The 17,893-nt window shown below is 41.5% G+C and overlaps 1 protein-coding gene across 1 annotated transcript in view; it reads left to right on the forward strand.

Annotated features, from left to right (window-relative positions):
* Window positions 1-733: 733 nt before the first annotated feature.
* The window catches only part of ccser1 (coiled-coil serine-rich protein 1), a 124,572-nt gene continuing 107,412 nt past the window's right edge, over window positions 734-17,893 (forward strand). The window contains exons 1-4 of the mRNA XM_008286309.1: window positions 734-958; window positions 9,299-10,319; window positions 11,069-11,486; window positions 16,696-16,880. Of these exons, the coding sequence (XP_008284531.1) occupies window positions 9,324-10,319; window positions 11,069-11,486; window positions 16,696-16,880 (1,599 nt within the window). The 5' untranslated portion in view covers window positions 734-958; window positions 9,299-9,323. The remainder of the gene's footprint in view (window positions 959-9,298; window positions 10,320-11,068; window positions 11,487-16,695; window positions 16,881-17,893) is intronic.

Consider the following 17,893-nt stretch of genomic DNA (forward strand, 5'->3'; position numbering starts at 1 on the left):
TGTTGTTTTATTATTATTATTATTATTAAGGCTGTGTAATAACAGCAAGACATGATTAAAAGAAAAATAAAACCCTTAAAAACAGAAAAGTCATAAATAATGAAGAGCACATATTGAATCTTTATAAATGTAAATACAGTTTGACATGATGTAGGTGTAGTTCAGTTGGATACATTATGCATCATGCCATATCTGTACTTATCCAGATTTATATTCACCACATCATAGATGTACATATCCATATACAAAATAATCATTTCATAGTTGCATATATATGTAAGCCAGTTTGTCATGTCATAACTGTACATATCTATATGTATATTGATCATGTCATACCTGTCGATATTCATATGTATATTCATCATGCCTCATCTATACACATAGGTTTAAATATATGGATCAAAATGTATCAGAAAGGTTGAGCTTATCTTATCTTATCTTATCTTTTATAAGGAGACTGTGAAATTGAAGTGTTGTCTGTGTGTGCATACATCCATGTGTTATACATATTTACATAGAGATTACTGATATCCAGTGGGTCATGTATAACAAGAGTCTATTAATGGGATGTGTCTATAGATGATACTGATCAAAGAAGAGCTGGGTCGTCCATCCATCCATCCATCCATCCACCTGCTGAGGGATGCTGAGCTGTGCAGCCTACGGGAGGAGGAGGAGGAGGAGGAGGAGGAGGGACGTCACGCTGTGCACGCTCGCGGTCTGTCGTTGCAACGCGGAAGAGACGAAGGAGGAAGGAGACGCTCCACGTCACTGAGGTGTAATATCGGCGTCAGTGCAACACAAGGTGCTACCTCAGTACGATTCCAGTACCATTGTACAACCACACGTCCTCATGTAGGATAGAACAACTCGCGTGACCACAAAGCGAAAGGTTTACTCCGCCGCTTTCTGCTCCACAACGGGCCTCGGCGGAGACTTCCAGGAACCCCCGCTGAAGGTAACGTACGCACGTTAACGGTCGCTTCGGTGTGTTGTTTGCCCCGCCGCCTGCTAGCCTCGAACCGCCGCTACGGAGGAGCTTCCCCCTCCTTCTCCTCGGACACCGCTGACCTTTTGCGGCTCGAAGGAAGCGCCGCACGGTGTTGGTATTGATAAAATGTCGTAGGAAGCATTAGCCCCGGAGTGTCAGCGGACTGACCCAGCTAGCTAGCCGGGATTTAAGGTCGGTAGGATTCAAAGCGTTGTTGACGTTTTCGGTTTGACAGTTGTCGGCGTCCTGCTGGGGAGCTGCTGCTGCTGCTGCTGGATCCATGCATTTACATGTCTGCTTCACATCTCATGCAAGCTGTTTCATATGATAACTAGCTGTATTAGCAGATGGAGTAAACAGCAGCAGCCGGGCCCGTTGTAGGAACTGTAGGCATTACTGTAAGCACACTGTAACAACATGCTAAGGGCCTCTCATTGTTGTGGTTTGGATGCATTATAAAGCAGTCACACATCATGACTAAGTACCAGCAAACATAACACAGCACATGTACAGCAAAAAAAAAGCTTCAAGGGGCACAATATTCATCAGCTGGGTAAAGGGATGTCTTATCTTGTGTGGCTTTGCAGTGGAAAGTGTAAAAAATCAGGACTCAAAAGCACTAACCTGAACCCATTTCAGCCAAAATATATGATTCATTCTCTTCATTTGAAGCCAGCAAATGTGTGCTTGGGTAGCACTGATGCACTTTGTTTGCAGTACAGTATTCTGTGATCAATAATCATGCAGTAACACCTTTGTGTTGTTAAATATAATATCCGTCATGATAAAGTAAAAGGAAATCCAACTTTAAGTGTCTGTTTCAACCATTTTAAGGCAGGAAGGGGTTATTTACATGGAAAAAAACACTCGTTAATGTGCAACTGTAATACACAGAGATGAGATTTTAAGTGTTTAATCGATGACTGGAGAGGAACTTTAAAACAATAGGCTGGAAATCCTGTTTCCTCGCTCCTCTGTGCAAACAGCCACTATCCCTGAGTTGATGGTTCCTGGAGACTGATTATGTGTAGAAAAAAAAGCATTCGTCTTAGAATCCTAATTGAAAATTCCTTACTTAGTTGTGTGTTTAATCTTTATTGTCTTCTCTTTATCTTATAGTGTCTTTTGCAGTGTGTGTATACAGACAGGTGGTAAGTTAAAGGGAAAAAAAACAATATAAAGCATCTTAAGCAGGTGTTTTTTTGCGACCACATGCTGCCAGAACCGCTTCAGTGTGCCTTTGAATTAATTATCCAAGTGTCTGAATTCTGCTAGAGGGTCATTCTTCCATAACATATTAGCTCAACTGGTGTTTTGATGATGCTGGTAGGCAGCGCTGACGAACACACCAGTCTCCCTTAGGTGCTCCACTGGGTAGAGATCTGAGGACTGAGAAGGCCATAGCAGATGAGTCACAGCATTTTCATACTCAAACCATTCGGTGACCCCTTGCGCCCACAACTTTGTATTGATTTTTAGTGACCCTTCCCTGTAAGCATGGTGGCAAAATACCCTCCGACAGCATAACAGAGCCACCAGATCATCTCTCTGCGGGGTCAAGGGCTCGGGATTTTCCTTTAGTTTGTTACTTGTCTGTATATTTAGCCAAGCTGTCTTCTCTTCTGTGGGTCTGCAGTGAGCTCAGACTCTGTGCTTGGACTTGTAGCTGAAGAAAAGCACGAACCTGAACACTTTATTACCAAAACATATCTTATTCACTGCAGCTGAAGCCTGCATGTACATGATCGGCTAAAACCGAAGCACCGTGTTCCATAACAGTGTTTAGCATCAACTCAAGTTTATTTATACAGCACCTTTTTAAAACAACCTGAGTTGTCCAGAGTGCTGAATGCAACAAAAACACTCACAAAAAAACAAGGCAAAACAGGCGAACAACTTGTCAAATCAACTTCTAAAATATAAGAAATATAGAGTGCTAAATTGTCCCCTGCCTTCACCCTGAGTCAGCTGGGATAGACTCCAGCCCCCCCGCGACCCTAGTGAGGATTCAGCGGTGTATAGATAATGGATGGATGGATGGAAGAAATATGGAGTGCTAAATTATTAAGACCATTGAGAGCCACCAAAACCAGCTGAAAACATACACATCCTGAGATTTGTCTTGGAAGAGGAACATTTGATTGAAAGAGGAAGCTTCCCTCACACACTGGCCTTGATTGTGGGACTGTTAACAGCAGCTTGTTTGAGGATCTGCTAATCATATATTAGGGCCAGAGAAGTTCTAAAATGTAGTCAGAGGCCGTATTCTTTGATGACATGATATTCCTGGACAACCTGTCAGTTTAGGTTGTGAGTAATCGTGTCCACCCAGCTTAATAAGAATGATAGTATCATCTATTACATATCTGAGCTGCTTATTAATGTGTAATGAATGATTAAAAAATATAATTTCTGTTACAGTACAGCTATTTTTCAACTACTTTCCATCACAGCTATGTCTGAGTGACGCAGTTAAATCCTGTCTTACTGGTTGTTTTTATCTGTTACTGCTATGCTTCCATCATTCTCTTATCTGCTTGTGTTTCTCTGTGTCATGTATGTGTTCATGTTTTTTCTCAGTTTACTCTTGGACTTTTTCTTGCCTATAAAAGCCATGCATATGCCGTGTTTTGCATGTGTTTTCTCAAGTTTCAGCACGCTCTGCTCTCAGCCACCACAGCGTTCCCTGTTATTGCATCCACATTCAGATCGATGTTCATATAAAGGGATTTCCAATTAGCAGGTTTTCATTTTGATTGCAGTTTTGTCAGTGACCCAGCACAAGGTGATTGTCATGTGTTCACACTAGCAGTGTTTCTATGGGGCCAAAAGTGAGATGCACTTGTCGCTTCAGTGCCATTCTGTTGCTCAAGACAGCTTGTTGTTTTGACCACATGTCCTGGCCTGTAGGAAAGAGGCGGGTATGTTTGACATGCTTCCCGTGAGTGAGTTAAAATCAATTTAATTTAAAGGAAACAGAACTTAAAAAATACATGCAAAAATCACATAAATGTCAAATTATTTCAAATTGCCTCACCTCTCAATAACTGCATTATTTCTGTGTTGTAGAGTCGAGTATTTGATCTTATTAGCAATTAAAAAACTCAATGGTGTTCACTAAAATGCCCTGCAAACACCAACACTTTCTCACTTTTCTCTGCACGGCTCTACTTTCACAATCTTTTTTTTTCCACAATCGCTTTTCTCACGTGCAATATAGCCCCTTACTGTGTGCAATTTATCTCCCTTATGTGCAATCATTATTATATTGTACCATATTTTATTCTATTTTATTTATCTTTTATATTTTTTAAGTTCATTGTATCCACTATATGGATCTTTAACGTGTGTGTGTGTGTGTGTAGCTCTATTGCATTACATTTCTCAGCTCTTCCTATTTATAGTTTATTAGTTCCTTTTTCTTCCTGTCATGTTTTTTTGTCCTTTTTATCTTTTGTGCACTGTATCCATACTGCTGCAACAAGTGAGTTTCCCCATTTGTGGTGAAAAATAAAGTGCAATCTAATCTAACCTACCTTGGAAAAACAGACAGGCAAGGCACGCTGGCATAGTGCTTATCAATAGAAATGACAGTTTCTGTGACAACTCATACAGTGTGAAGGACGTTGCGTAACGTGAGTCTCTGTGAATGGCTTCCAAGAAAAATACTCTTGCTTGCTGTTTGGTACTAAACTGCATGCCTAAACTTTCTTTGGTTGGATGAGATTAATTTGATCAGTTCAGATGACGTCCGGCTTGTTTGGCAAGTACCTGGTCAGGATTACCACAGTCAATACGTAGTCCCGACAGTGAAGCTTAGAGGTGGGACTGTTAGATGGAAACTATGACCTGGCAAAGTATGTCGTCTGACTTGAATCCAGTGGAACACCTTGGGATGCTTGAGAGTGATGGGCAGTGCAAAACCATCCCTTTAGTAAAGAGCAGCAACGAAACATCTTTCTCAAGAATGCTAAAAATTGGGCGCCGCTATATATAGCTCACCTGGTTGAACTGGCGTCCCATGTATAGGGGCTACAGTCCCCTGATGTGAAGGTCATGAGTTCGAATCCTGCTCATGGCCCTTTTCCACAGGTCCTTCCTCCATTCTTCTCCCCCAGTTTTCTGTCTGTCTCGCTCACTGCACTATCAAAAAAAGGCCAAAAAATAGCTTTAGAAGAATGCTAGAAATTAGAGTTTTCACTGCTGGACCTGTATTTTTTAAATAGTAAATCTAAACTCTTATAATTTTACACAAGAACAAATACTGTACTGTTCAGTGCAGAAATAATGCAAGTTGTTAGAGGTTTTATAATTTTGAATAATTGGATATTTAAGTGGACTGCAAGGTGGAGCGGTGGTTAGCACCCTTGCCTCGCAGCTAGAAGGTCGCCGGTTCGCATCCTGGTGAGGACACCCGGGATCTTTCTGCGTAGATCTTTTCCCGTGCAGCGTGGGTTCTCTCCGGGTTCCAAAAACATGTTGAGGTTAATGGGTAAGTCTAAATTGTCCGTAGGTGTGAATGTGAGTGTGCTTGGTTGTCTGTCTCTAAGTGTGGCCCTGTGATAGACTGGTGACCTGTTCATTGTTCAACACCGGTTTCCCTCAGTATGTGCGGACTCCCGGTTTGCTGTCCTGGGCCTGGTTGAAGGGATTTTCTGAGCCAGAGGACTCATCCTGATGGTTAATGGACTGATAGGCGTCTCTGTTTCGTGATACTGAGGGAAAACCAAGGCTGACATTGTAATCTCCCCGTTCGCAGTACATTTGGTAGACAAAGAAGCAGGACGCAGGTTTGAGCCCTGTGCCTTCACCCTGAGTCAGCTGGGATAGGCTCCAGCCCCCCACGACCCTAGTGTGGATTAAGCAGTGTATAGATAATGGATGGATGGATGGAAGTGATACTACACAGAAGTGTACTCACGTCTGTTATATTCTGTGAGGTGAGATGCCTATGTATCATAGATTAACGAAGACGTGTTATCACCCTGGAATTTTCTTACGTAGCTTAATGTTGTTTCTGAGGTAAAAGAATAGTTTAAAAATAAAGTGTTTGGTCATGATATCCGCATCACAAATGTTTTCCTCAATATTTGTGTATTGGTCTATCAGCATTGGAGTCTGTTGACTTCTTCTCTGAAAATACACACTTTGCAAACTTCCCATCCCACTACTTGAAACATAAAGATTATGAACACTGAATTACAGCCATGTAAGTACTCAGTTAGTAAAAAGTCAACTACTGCAGCGTTGCTTAATATGTTCTCTTGGTGTTTACTGTGGTTACTGTTGAGAAAACGTTCCCATCAAGAACCTGTTTTATAGGAAACACCCAGTTAATCACACCCAATACACACCCTATATCCTTTCAGACTGACAGATAATCACACATAAGTGTAAAACTGCACTCAGATTAGGAGTTTACAGGCAGACTAATGTATAGCACATTAGTCTGATGGTTATTAGCCAGTGTATGCTCAAGGTGTGTTACGCGGCTACGCAGCAGTGTAGGAGTAAACTGCTTCATAGTGATCTTGTTTATTAGTTTTATCACCAAAAGGATTTCATTAGGAGTGTGGCAGTGGGAAAATAAACCCAAAATGAAGCAATCTAGAAACCTACAGATCAGCATAGAGCATAGAAACATACTAGCCGCGTCCACTCTGAATACCTTTATTTTATTTTTGTCAATTTCTTCATTCATTTTCATGGGAGTCAGGCGAACTCACATCAGTGCAGCTTGTGTTTGCTCTGCGCTTTGTTATTCAGCACAGCAGCAGTATCACTAATTGCACTGGAAAGAGGAAGTGAGATGAGGAGAAGTTTTGCTTCTCTAACACCGAGCTGAGCTGTGGGGAAGTTAGCAAATAGCATCAGTGTCGTACCTGTCTTTTAACCCCTTTCAAGTGCTTGAGCTTAAACAGACAGACTCCATAAGAGGCAGCATGCAGTTTGCAAATACAGTTGTATGCATGCCCTTTAACAGTTCAAGTAATGTGAGTTTACATCTGTCTGACATTTCACTCTTCACAAGGCTTGACACCTTTAAGCCATCACTTAAAATAATGTTCTTATTTCCTCTTATTAGTCAGGTAAATAAGAGAGGTGTACTCAATCTGTTTTAATCTCTCTCTAATTGGTTGAAGGACGTCTATCTTGTCTTAACGAGTCAGGTCAGAGTGCCACGACTCGGTCAAACGGCTGTGAAAACAAAAACCTTCTCAAGTACCGGCTCATCTGCAAAGAAAGTGTTTGAAAAGGCTGCTAAACCTGCAGCGTGTCTCCAGTTGTTCTGGAAGCTTAAAGTGATCAAGGACAGACAGGCCAAAGCGTAGCAGCTTTGAGCGGTGTGTGAATATCATTTCATTGTTTACTGTGTCTGTTAACTTTTATTGGCCTCCTCTGTCTTTGATATTTACGGGCCTTGTTATGTCTTTGGGCTGGCTTAAATTATAATGAAAATCAGATCTACATGGCATTTCAAAGTTGATCAAATTTACTTTCAAGGAGGCGACTCACTAATAAGCCACTTCAGTAAAGGGTTTTAATGTAAGCTTATTAGACGGAGAACGGAAACAAAACACCTCAGTAGCTCTTACAAAAGCTGCTTCTTCAACATTACGAGGAACACACAGCCACTTTTAGAATCACTGATGGCAGGAAACAGTGAAAACGTGAGTATTTACAGAAATGATTGCCTTCTTTTAATCTGTGACTAAAAAGAGGAACTTTGGTCAGTTCCTACTAGCAGTAAAACAGTAGCCCTGCCTGCAGTGTGTTTACTGACAGACCTAATAATTGTAAAACTGTAGAGTTTTATAAGTGTTGAGCACACAAGTTACAACCCTATAGGCTGATACTCTTTATTTTCCACCCTTTAAAGGTAGTGCAGGTGAGAGGGTGAGCAACGGCAAGTAAATGAGAGTTTCTCGTAGCATTTCTGTTCTTTTTTTGTCTTCTGTCGCACGCTGCGCTTTCAGTCAATAACTGATGTAATTATGCTTGTGACAGCGGAGTAGTTGTATCAGAATCAGCTCCTTTAATGTATGAATACTGTACACCGCTGCAAACATTTAAATAATTGCAATAAGCACGGTATGGGTGCCAAGCTAAAGGGCAGTTTTGTTTTCGATGCAGCCACACAAGATAAATATAGGTCTAATGCTTTTACGAGGATGAGTTTTCGCTCTCTCTGCCTCACTTTCTCTCCCACTCTCTCCGTCTTACTCCCTCTCTCTGGGTCTGTCACTACATGATTCAGCGGTTGGCTAAATGTTAATTATAATTTGTGGCATGTAAAAAGAAGCTCCAGGTCTCATACCAGCGATAATCACATTCATGGACGGATTTTCTTTACATTTATATGATTTTCGGGGCATAATAAGCTTTATGTGCCTGTCTCAATTTAGTGTTTTTGTACACATCATTTAGTCTGACATCATCGTATAATGTGAATAATATAAGTAGTCCCACTGTGGCATTTTTTTTATGTAGCATTTACCAGACTGGTGTGAAGTTTTGGGTTAAAAATATGAGAAATTCTGCCTCTCATTCATTCATTCATTCATTCCCATGCAAGATTTCACAACTTTGTCCAAGCATTAGACTCGTCTTTATTCTTATCACGCATCCATGTACCGGTAACGGAGCTACACCTCAGCAGGGCATCTTTAATATGCCGGGTATTTTCAGAGCGGATAACCGCTTTTTGGAATAAATGTGAAGTGAGCGTCTGTTTTGCTGTTAAAAATTTTCAAGCAGTTATTATTTTTTTTCTAAATGTTTTCATCATGCAAATCTCACAGGGAGAGTCCAGCAGCAACAGGGTAAACAGCGCGGTTTTTGTTTACACATATTGATTCCGGAATAGAAATAATCTATCTCGTACATATGACACCGCGATTTGAAACATCTGCAGCATAAAGATGCAGCAGCAGGAGCGTGTTTTGACTCGTTCAGCATGGGGAGTGTGAGATTTCTCACTTTAAACAGTCTGTGCGCTAAAGCTCCTTGCATTGATTTATTTATTTTTTTTCAATTCTAAATTCTGCTTTCATTTGGTTGTGCATACATTGAGTATTTGCTTAGAAGGTTAGTGAATGTGAACCTTGTTGTGAGACGTTTTTTTGCCTCCGACATCGGAGAACAAAGCTGTTGAATGCAATGGATACTGTATTTAGGTCAAGTGTAGGACATGACAATCAGTGGACAATGACAAAGCAGGAGTGTCTCTGCGTTTGTTCACCTGAGTTGATGGATTTTCTATCTGTTAATGTTTTTTTTTTTTTGTGTGTGTGTTTGTTCCCTCAGAGTGTCCCACTGTTTCAGCTTCTAGATGGGTGAATCAGGCTCACGCCGTTCCACACTTGTTTCCCGCCTGCCAATTTTCCGCCGCAGCAACAGTAAGAGGCAGGAGTCTCTCCCCTCCTCTCCATCCTCAGGCGGAGTGGGAAATGGCGTCCACACGTCCTCGCCTTCCAGCACCAACTCCAGTTCAGGCAGCACCGGGAAACGCCGGAGCATTTTCCGCACTCCGTCTCTCAGTTTCTCAGCTAAACGAAACAGTGATCCACGTGTCCAGCCTATCAACCTAAACCTCACTCCTCCCCTGTCGCAGAGCACTGACGCAAATGGAAACAACCAGCAAACAATAACAACGTCAGCGTCCACAGCGTTCAGCGATAGTAGCGGTGGGCGCCCTAAGTCACGCCACTCATTTGGGTTTGGCAGCCACAGGCAAAAGAAAATAACCCGCTCTCAGACTGAGGACTTTGAAAAGGCTTCCTCATCCTCCTCCACAACCAATCGAAATGTGTTCATCAACTGCATCAGCGGCTCAGGGGCCAACGAAGGTGACGACTCCGGCTTCCTCGATGACTACAGCGGTGGCAGTAATAACAACAAACGGTCAACACGCCAGAAGAAACAACTTCTGCCCAAGTCTTTCTCAGCTCACCACCGCTTCTCCCGGACATCTGATCACCACAGACCTCCAGAAGTAAACCTGGAACCTCCGAGTTCTACAACCGTCACTCCGGGGGCAGGAGGGCTCACCCCGGGGTCATGGCCCGGTGAACTGCTCGGTGCCGGTGGTGAGAGCTCCCTCCAATCCCCTATGATATCAGAGGATCGAACCACCGCCATCACCCCTTCAGAGTTTATTCCCATCACAGAAGACTCTGTATCCGAGGTGGATGCGCTGCCAGCTCCAAGCCCTGCTTCTGGTGTGGAACCAGGACCTGCCTCTGTGCCTGGGCCTGCTACTGACACGACTCCACCTGACCCACCACCCGCTCCGGAGAACTTCAGCGTGGCCGTCTCTACCTCCCAGGTAGTGTGCTTGTTATATCTAAGAAGCTTTGAAATCAAATGGGGTTAATCAATGTAGAGGTGCTGTGTGTTTTATGCTAAAAACATTGCTTGTTATCAAGAGTGCAGTTGCGTGAATGTGCTGATAAAAATGCACCATGCTAGCTTGTTAAATTATTTTAGTAATAACTCTTCTTGTAAACAAGTACGCTCACTAACAGCTAGATAAAAATATGAGTGCTTCAGGAATTCACAGTACAACCACAGGTGCCCTTGGATGTCGACAACAACAACCGTAAAGGATGAATATTTGTGACCACTGTTGGGAGTCTGTGAAATGTGGCATAAAAATTGAGCATCGGGCATGAAAAGTCCTTTTATAGAAAGAGCTGAGGCAGGAAAAAGAAAACTTGTGCATGTCTGCAGACTGCCCTTCACCACCTTTTTTGCTTGCAAGTTATCCTCCTTCAAAGAATTTATTCAGTTATGTCTTTGTAGAGGAGGGAACTCAAAAAGTGAAACCCATTTATCCACTGTAATGGCTGCGAAAACAAAGCTCTGTACTTCATGTTTTGGCCACAGGAGAGTAAATGCGGTATGACTTTGCTGTCTTAACATGCCCACTTTAGTGCCTGAGGACACAAACATCCACCTCTTAAATACTTGCTGAAGTGGGATCTTCTCTCTAACCTGCCACATTTTCGCCTCATTAACTTGCCAGTGAAATATGTTCTTTTTCTACACATGCTCAATAACGTGTCCTGTCCTCAGGTTTTCTTCACTCCAGCCCAGTCCAGTGCTGAAAAACCATTACTCCCTGATACCAGCACAGCCAACAACACAGACTATGAGACTGCCATTTCCCTCTCAGAACCAGAGACAGCTGTACCCTGCGCACCTCTGCAGGAACAATCACTGGAAGAGAGGAAGGAGAGAGAGGAGGAAAGAAAGGAAGCGAGGAAAGAGGTGCCAGCCGAAAAGAGGAAGGAGTTAGTCCAGGAGAGGAAGACAGGCTACCACACAGAGACCACGAGTGAGAGCGAGGCCTGTGTGGTGCGCAGTGAGGGTTGTCACTCTAACCCCGAGCAGTCGGAAAGGAGGGCGAGAAACACGCTCTCTGTTCAAGAAAGAGGAAGCTTCTGTGGCTGCCATGAACCCAGGTCCTCTCACTTGAGGAAACCGCATGCAGGTACGAAACTCATGCAAGCACTTGTAGTAAAATCACAGATTTGCATATGAAGCCACAGCCACAGAAACACAGATGTCGTACTCATGTGTGCAGTGAGTGTCACAGAGACCCACAGACAAACTCAAAACATAGTATTTGTTTGGCATTCCTTTGCTATGAGGGCTCCATGAAATTGTTATCTTAAATCAACAATACTGTCTTCTGTGTGGGCTTGTTGGGTCATCAGATAGCTGGATTTCTTCATTGTCATTGCCAGAGTACAACACATAACAAAACAGCAGTTGAACATAGAAAGATATAAAGCTATGAACAAAATAGAAAATATTTGCTGCAATGCCTAAAGCAACAGGGCATAAGATTCAAAACAATAAGATATAAAACAGTACAGTTGTCAGCAGCTGAGATATTATAGAACATTGCACATGTGCTGAATAGCAGTGGCCTTGTGTACATGTAGTGCAGTTTGGAATTTAGACGTACAAAAGTGATGCAGAAATGCTGAAATAACTGTGTATTGTGTTACAGTACAGGGTAATCACTCAAGCCGCATACAGTCAGTGTCAGTGTTTGGCATTGTTCAGTTCTCGTATGGCTCTAGGGTAGAAGCTGTTCTTAAGTCTATTATCCTGTGATATGATCGATCTGAAATGTCTACCAGAGAGCAGCAGGTCAAAGAGATGATGTCTAGAGTTGGAGGGGTTGTTCAGTATGTTGGCTGCTCTACTGAGGCAGAAAGACCTGAATAAGTCCTCCAAAGAAGGCAGTGGGCATCTGGTTGTCTTTGGGTGGTATTGATGACCCTCTGAAGGACTCTCCTGTCTCTCCTGCTAAGCTGCTGGTGTACCATGTAGAGATACAGTGTGTCACCACACTCTTGATGGTGCAGAGGTAGTAGGTCTCCTGCAGATGGGTTTCCCTGAGGATCCTTAGAAAGTAGAGCTGGGTGCTGTGCGTTCTTGACTACTGTTGTGATGTTGCTAGTTCAGGCGAGATCTTTAGTCATGTACACATCTGAAAACAGGGACCTTTTCCATGCAAAAAAAGAAAATGGATTGATGTTTGCAGTATTCTTCTAGATGTTCATTATGCATTAATTTGCCTTTGAGGTGTTCAGGATGACCAGATGTTTAGAACACCACACTGCTAGTCGCTGGACTTCATTCCTGTAGTCTGTTTTGTGTTCTCCTGAGATGATTCAATCTTGTTGATGATGACATTGGTGGGATGGGTAAGGGCACAATAATGAATGCATACAGCCCTGTGGAGTGTAAGAGTGGAGGAGAGGTGGATGAGTTGGAGAAGTCCCTAAGTCAATAAGTTTAGTGACCAGTCTGCACAGAATGATGAAGTCTATGAAAAACATCCTCATGTAGCTCCCTTGCTGTTCAAGATGGGTCACTGTGGTGTGAGGAGCACCACTTCTTCCTCAGACCAATTCTTTCATAGGTAAGCTGCTGTAGGTCAGTGGTGGGTGGAAGGCTGGGTTTATGTGCTGCAGGATCGTCTTCTTGACGCATTTGATGATGATAAATGTAAATGTGAGTGGCTGGTAGTCGCTGGAGCTTCTGACAGTTGTCTTTGGCAGTGGAATGATCATAACGAACAGTAATTAAATGCAAATTTTGATGTAAATAGAGAATGTTGTTTGCTAGGAAAACATACACTTTCTTTGTTGACTTAGATGTTTTTTTTTTTTTTATTATTATACTCTCTTTTGTTTCCCTTGTTTCTGTTTTTGCTTTCTCGCTTAGACACTCACGCAAAAATAAATGACTAAACTACATTTAACGTAGTAAATAATTACCTCTTTGTGATTCAAAGTGTAACAGTGGAAATGCTAATGTTTTTTCCTGAGGGTAATATCTGCGGATAAATAAATAAAATATTAATCATATCAAACATCAGTCATGGCAATAAAAAAAAAACAAAAAACAAAACCCAGTATATACAGCTGACTTAATGTCAGGACTTTAAATTATGCTTTGCCATGAAAAGAAAGTTAATTTAAAAATAGATATGACTAAATTCCTGTTAATATGCAGTCACTGTTATAAGTAGTCTTCAAAAACATTTACAATAATCTATATCGAAATGAGTTAAACATTTATTAGGTAGTTGAAGTGATACAGTGCTAATGCTCTCTGAATGTTGTTTGGTTTTATTGCTTCCCTATGCATGGCTGAACAAGTGTGAATAAGATAGCCAGTAAAAATCTTTGAGAGTTCATTACCAAGCCTCTCAAAGAGATTCCCCCAGGAAACTGGTAAGTGGAGTTGGTGCAAGCTGGGCTAATCAGATTTTAAGTAATATTATACTGATGTCCCACAGCTTGTTTCCGTTTGATAACTGAAGACTATGAGCTGGCTAGTATTGATATGTAGAGCATAATACTTTCCCACCTTCAAAATTATTTGCTAATTCAAAGTTTTAAATGAGAATCCTTCCAAACTTTGCAAGAAAATTAACAGCTGCAAATCAGATTTAAAAGTTAAGATAGTTAACACGGAGAAAAGCCTCATAAATCAGTGCTGGTTTTGGGCTGACTGAAACAGTCAAACTGAAGGTGTGCTCCTTAACCAAAGATAATTTGTTGTATCCTCCTGAGCTCACCTTTAGCTGCTGCAACATAACACAGAGGAGTTTATTTAGCTCAGCTTTTTCTGTTACCAAAACAAAACATGAACAAAACCCCCCCGCCCTAAGCTGCAGTCCATAATTAAGATTCCGATAAGTGTTTGCCTTGCGTCATACTTTGATCAGACACTAAAAAAAAAAAGAAGTCGTGGCTAAGTTTATTTACCGTATAGCTCACCTGGTTGAGCTGGCGACCCATGTACAGGGGCGACAGTCCCTGATGCAGCGGTCGTGGGTTCGAATCCCGCTCATGGCCATTTGCTGCAAAGGCCAAAAAAACAACTTAAAAAAAACAAACAAAAAAAAACAGCAACACCAAAGTGATGAGACTTGTGAATAATAAAAAATAACAAGTATTACAATTCCATTTATGAAATATGGACATTTATGTACATTCCACTGCAAACTTTGCTAAAGGAAGTATTACTGATAAACGCAATTTGATATAATATCATCCTTTTGTTCTGCAAAGTGTGTGTTGTTATGTATTCTAAAGTGGGTGTAGTTGTTGGGCCATCTGCCAGCAGTTGCTTAGTGTGGTATTAATGGCTTATTGGTTGTATATATCATTTTGAACACAGACACATACACACAGAAAGTGTGTTGCAGTACATGCTTGCAGGAATGTAGCTGAATATTGATTTGCACTGTGAGTTTCTAGCTTCCCGCGAGTGGGATCAACAGATACACAACAGCAAAAAACAGAGTGAGCTGGTATGTTGGAATAAACAACAACAGGATTTTCTATATTTATTTTGCTAACAGTGTCACGGGCCTCTGTGAAAAAGATTCCTATCTACTGTAGATCTTTCTGGATGAAATGGTGTGAAACTCTTGTAAAATGGTTGTAGACACAAAGAAACATGCTAATCATGGGGCCTCCTCAGTGTCGTACATCGATCAGCCACAGCAATAAAAGTGAAGTGAATAACGTTTATCATCCCGTTACAATGGCGCCTGTCAAGGGGTGGGATATATTAAGCAGCAAGTGAACAATCAGTTCTTGAAGTTGATGTGTTGGAAGCAGGAAAAATGGGCAAGCGTAAGGATCTGAGCGACGTTGACGAGGGCCAGATTGTGACGGCTAGACAGCTATGTCAGAGCGTCTCCAAAACAGCAAGTCTCGTGGGTTGTTTCGTATATGCAGAACCAAACAAAAGTGATCCAAGAAACTGGTAAACTGGTGACAGGGTCATGGTCTGAAGCATGACGAGCAACTGATAGGAAAAAATTGTTTAGGTTATGGTTTGAGAAACGAGACAAATAGTTCAAAGTGTTGACTTGGCCTCAACATTCCTCTGATCTCAACAGTTCACTTCATGGATGCCCCAGCTCACAGTTCCCAGGACTTTAATCTGCTGCTAATGTCTTGGAACGTGATATGTCAGGACACCTTCAGAGTTTCCTGTGGAGTCCTCCCGTGACGGGTCAGAGCTGTTTTGGCAGCCCGAGAGGCACCTACACATCATTAAGCTGGGGGTTTTATTACAGTGGCTGATCAATGTAAAGTACACAACACAAGTGAGTGCAATGTCACGTGAATGTCAAATGATTTAAAAGTGTCTCACCTTATAGTAATTATAGTACCACTGAGCTGAACAGTTGGGTGATTGCTCTAATGTAAATTTAAAAGTTGTAGATTAAATTTACAATATTCAAATACAGTAGAAACTCTCAAAACCTGTAACTTATTTTCCTTTTCAATAATTTGTATGCCTACATTTTTTTTTTTTTCGATGGCAGACTCAGTCCTTGATGCCAGTGTTGCACACATTTCTGGAGAGATGTTCTTCTCTGCTCAATATTTTTCAGCTGTTCTTTGCTGGAGGGGTTGTGTTGCTCTACCATTTTCTTTAAGATACCTGAAAGGTGTTCTGTTGAATTTAAGTCAGGTGAGACAATTGGCCAGGTGATAGTTTTAACTTATTTCTTCAGAAACTTTTGTGTGATTTTGGCAGTGTACTTTGGATCATTATCATACTGGAATCCTCCTCGTCTGCCTAGCGTCTGGAGAGTGAGAGACAGTTTGTTAGTCAGTGTTATGATATATCCACAGGCATTTATAGCTGCAAAAAAGAGGAAGGCAGACAATGGTTAGCAGTAGGTCCTGAGTTGTTTTTTTTATATAGCCTGTTGCTCAATGAGAGGATGTGGTATTGTCTTTCTGTTTTCACTTTGTATCTGTTAGTGCACATATAACAATCCTCCATGTGCCTGACTGAAAATTAATTCCCCTCAAATCTCACATTCATTCTGTAGTTATGTTGTTACGAAGCAATCTCGGTGTAGGAACTCAGACTAAACTTGATTATTACAAAACAATAAATACCATTAGACCGAAAGCAATATAGCTTAATGAAGGGAAGATATAACCGAATGCCGAAGAAGTAAAACCTGCTTTTGTCATTTACTTTTATGAAAGGAACCCTATCTTTTTCAGGAAATGGGGCTGACTGCATTAGAAATATAATAAAAAGATGATTATATCTGCTTCTGGAATCACAATTTCACCTAAATCCATTATTTCTCTGCCTGTCAGAGTTTGTGATTCTCTTTGTTTCTCTCTTTCCTCCAGCTTCTCTTTGTAGCAGTGTCAGCCCCTACCATGAGGTGATGCGGATGGAAAGGCGTCTGCGCTCCTCGTCTGAGGGGGCTGGTGGGCCTCGTATCCATGGAAACCACAGAGATGCCCCGGGCTTGGAGGGATGCGGTTTGCTTAAACACAGAAACAACTCCTCATCATCTAAACTGGGAAGTCTGGTAGGTTGTGAACTGTGTTTATTTGCATGTAATTTTTTCAGTAGATTTTTATATCATACATTTTCGCATCATGCAATTATATTTTATTTGACAAGTTTTAGGTTATGCTCAGTTATTATCATACCACATTTGCGCCACTAGTAGTTTGTTTGTGAAATGTACAGTGCAGTTTACATTCGTCTTGATATGTTTACATAAAGCACAACTAAAACCCAGATGCACATACACACAAGCGGCACAAGCAATTAGCATGACTAAATAGCTCATTACGCACTACTGCTTCTTCTGTACATCCTCACAACAAACGCATGGCAAGTTTATTTGTAGAGAACTTTTTTAAACACAAAGACAAGAGAAAGTAGTTTACATAAAACAAAGGAATTAATTATACCAACATTTAAAAATGCAACAAAGAGCAAAAAGAATCAATTAAAATAGAAAATTAGACAGAGTAAAAATCTGGCAAAAGTGACTAGTCATACATTTCTGTACAGGGCGGTAATAAATTACAACTTTAATAAAGGAAATAAAAGTCCAGTAGAGAACATTAATCTGTCCAAGACATAAAAACAAGAAAGAAATATGCTTTCCTCAGGGTGTGTTTGGAAGTATGTGTATTTCTTTGCTTTATTTCATTCTTGTGTCATTATTTAGTCTCTCTGTGGTTTCATATTTATGCATGTCATTTGTGTCAAGGTAAAAAGGAGGACGCAGGTGCTTTTGTTTTGTAGTCACCATTGCTGTCCTAAAAGCACAATTTTCATCCATCCATTATCTATACACTGCTTAATCCTCACTTGGGTCACGGGGGCGCTGGAGTCTATCCCAGCTGACTTAGGGTGAAGACAGCACACTCAAATTCACACCTACAGACAATTTAAAATCGCCAATTAACCTCAACATGATTTTGGACCTTGTGGGAGGAACCCGTAGAACCCGGAAAGAACCCACGCTGCACGGGGACAACATGCAAACTCCACACAGAAAGATCCCGGCTGTCCTCACCGGGACGC

The sequence above is a fragment of the Stegastes partitus genome, unplaced genomic scaffold, assembly GCF_000690725.1.
Source record: "Stegastes partitus isolate 25-593 unplaced genomic scaffold, Stegastes_partitus-1.0.2 Scaffold448, whole genome shotgun sequence".
Classification (NCBI taxonomy): Eukaryota; Metazoa; Chordata; class Actinopteri; family Pomacentridae; genus Stegastes; species Stegastes partitus.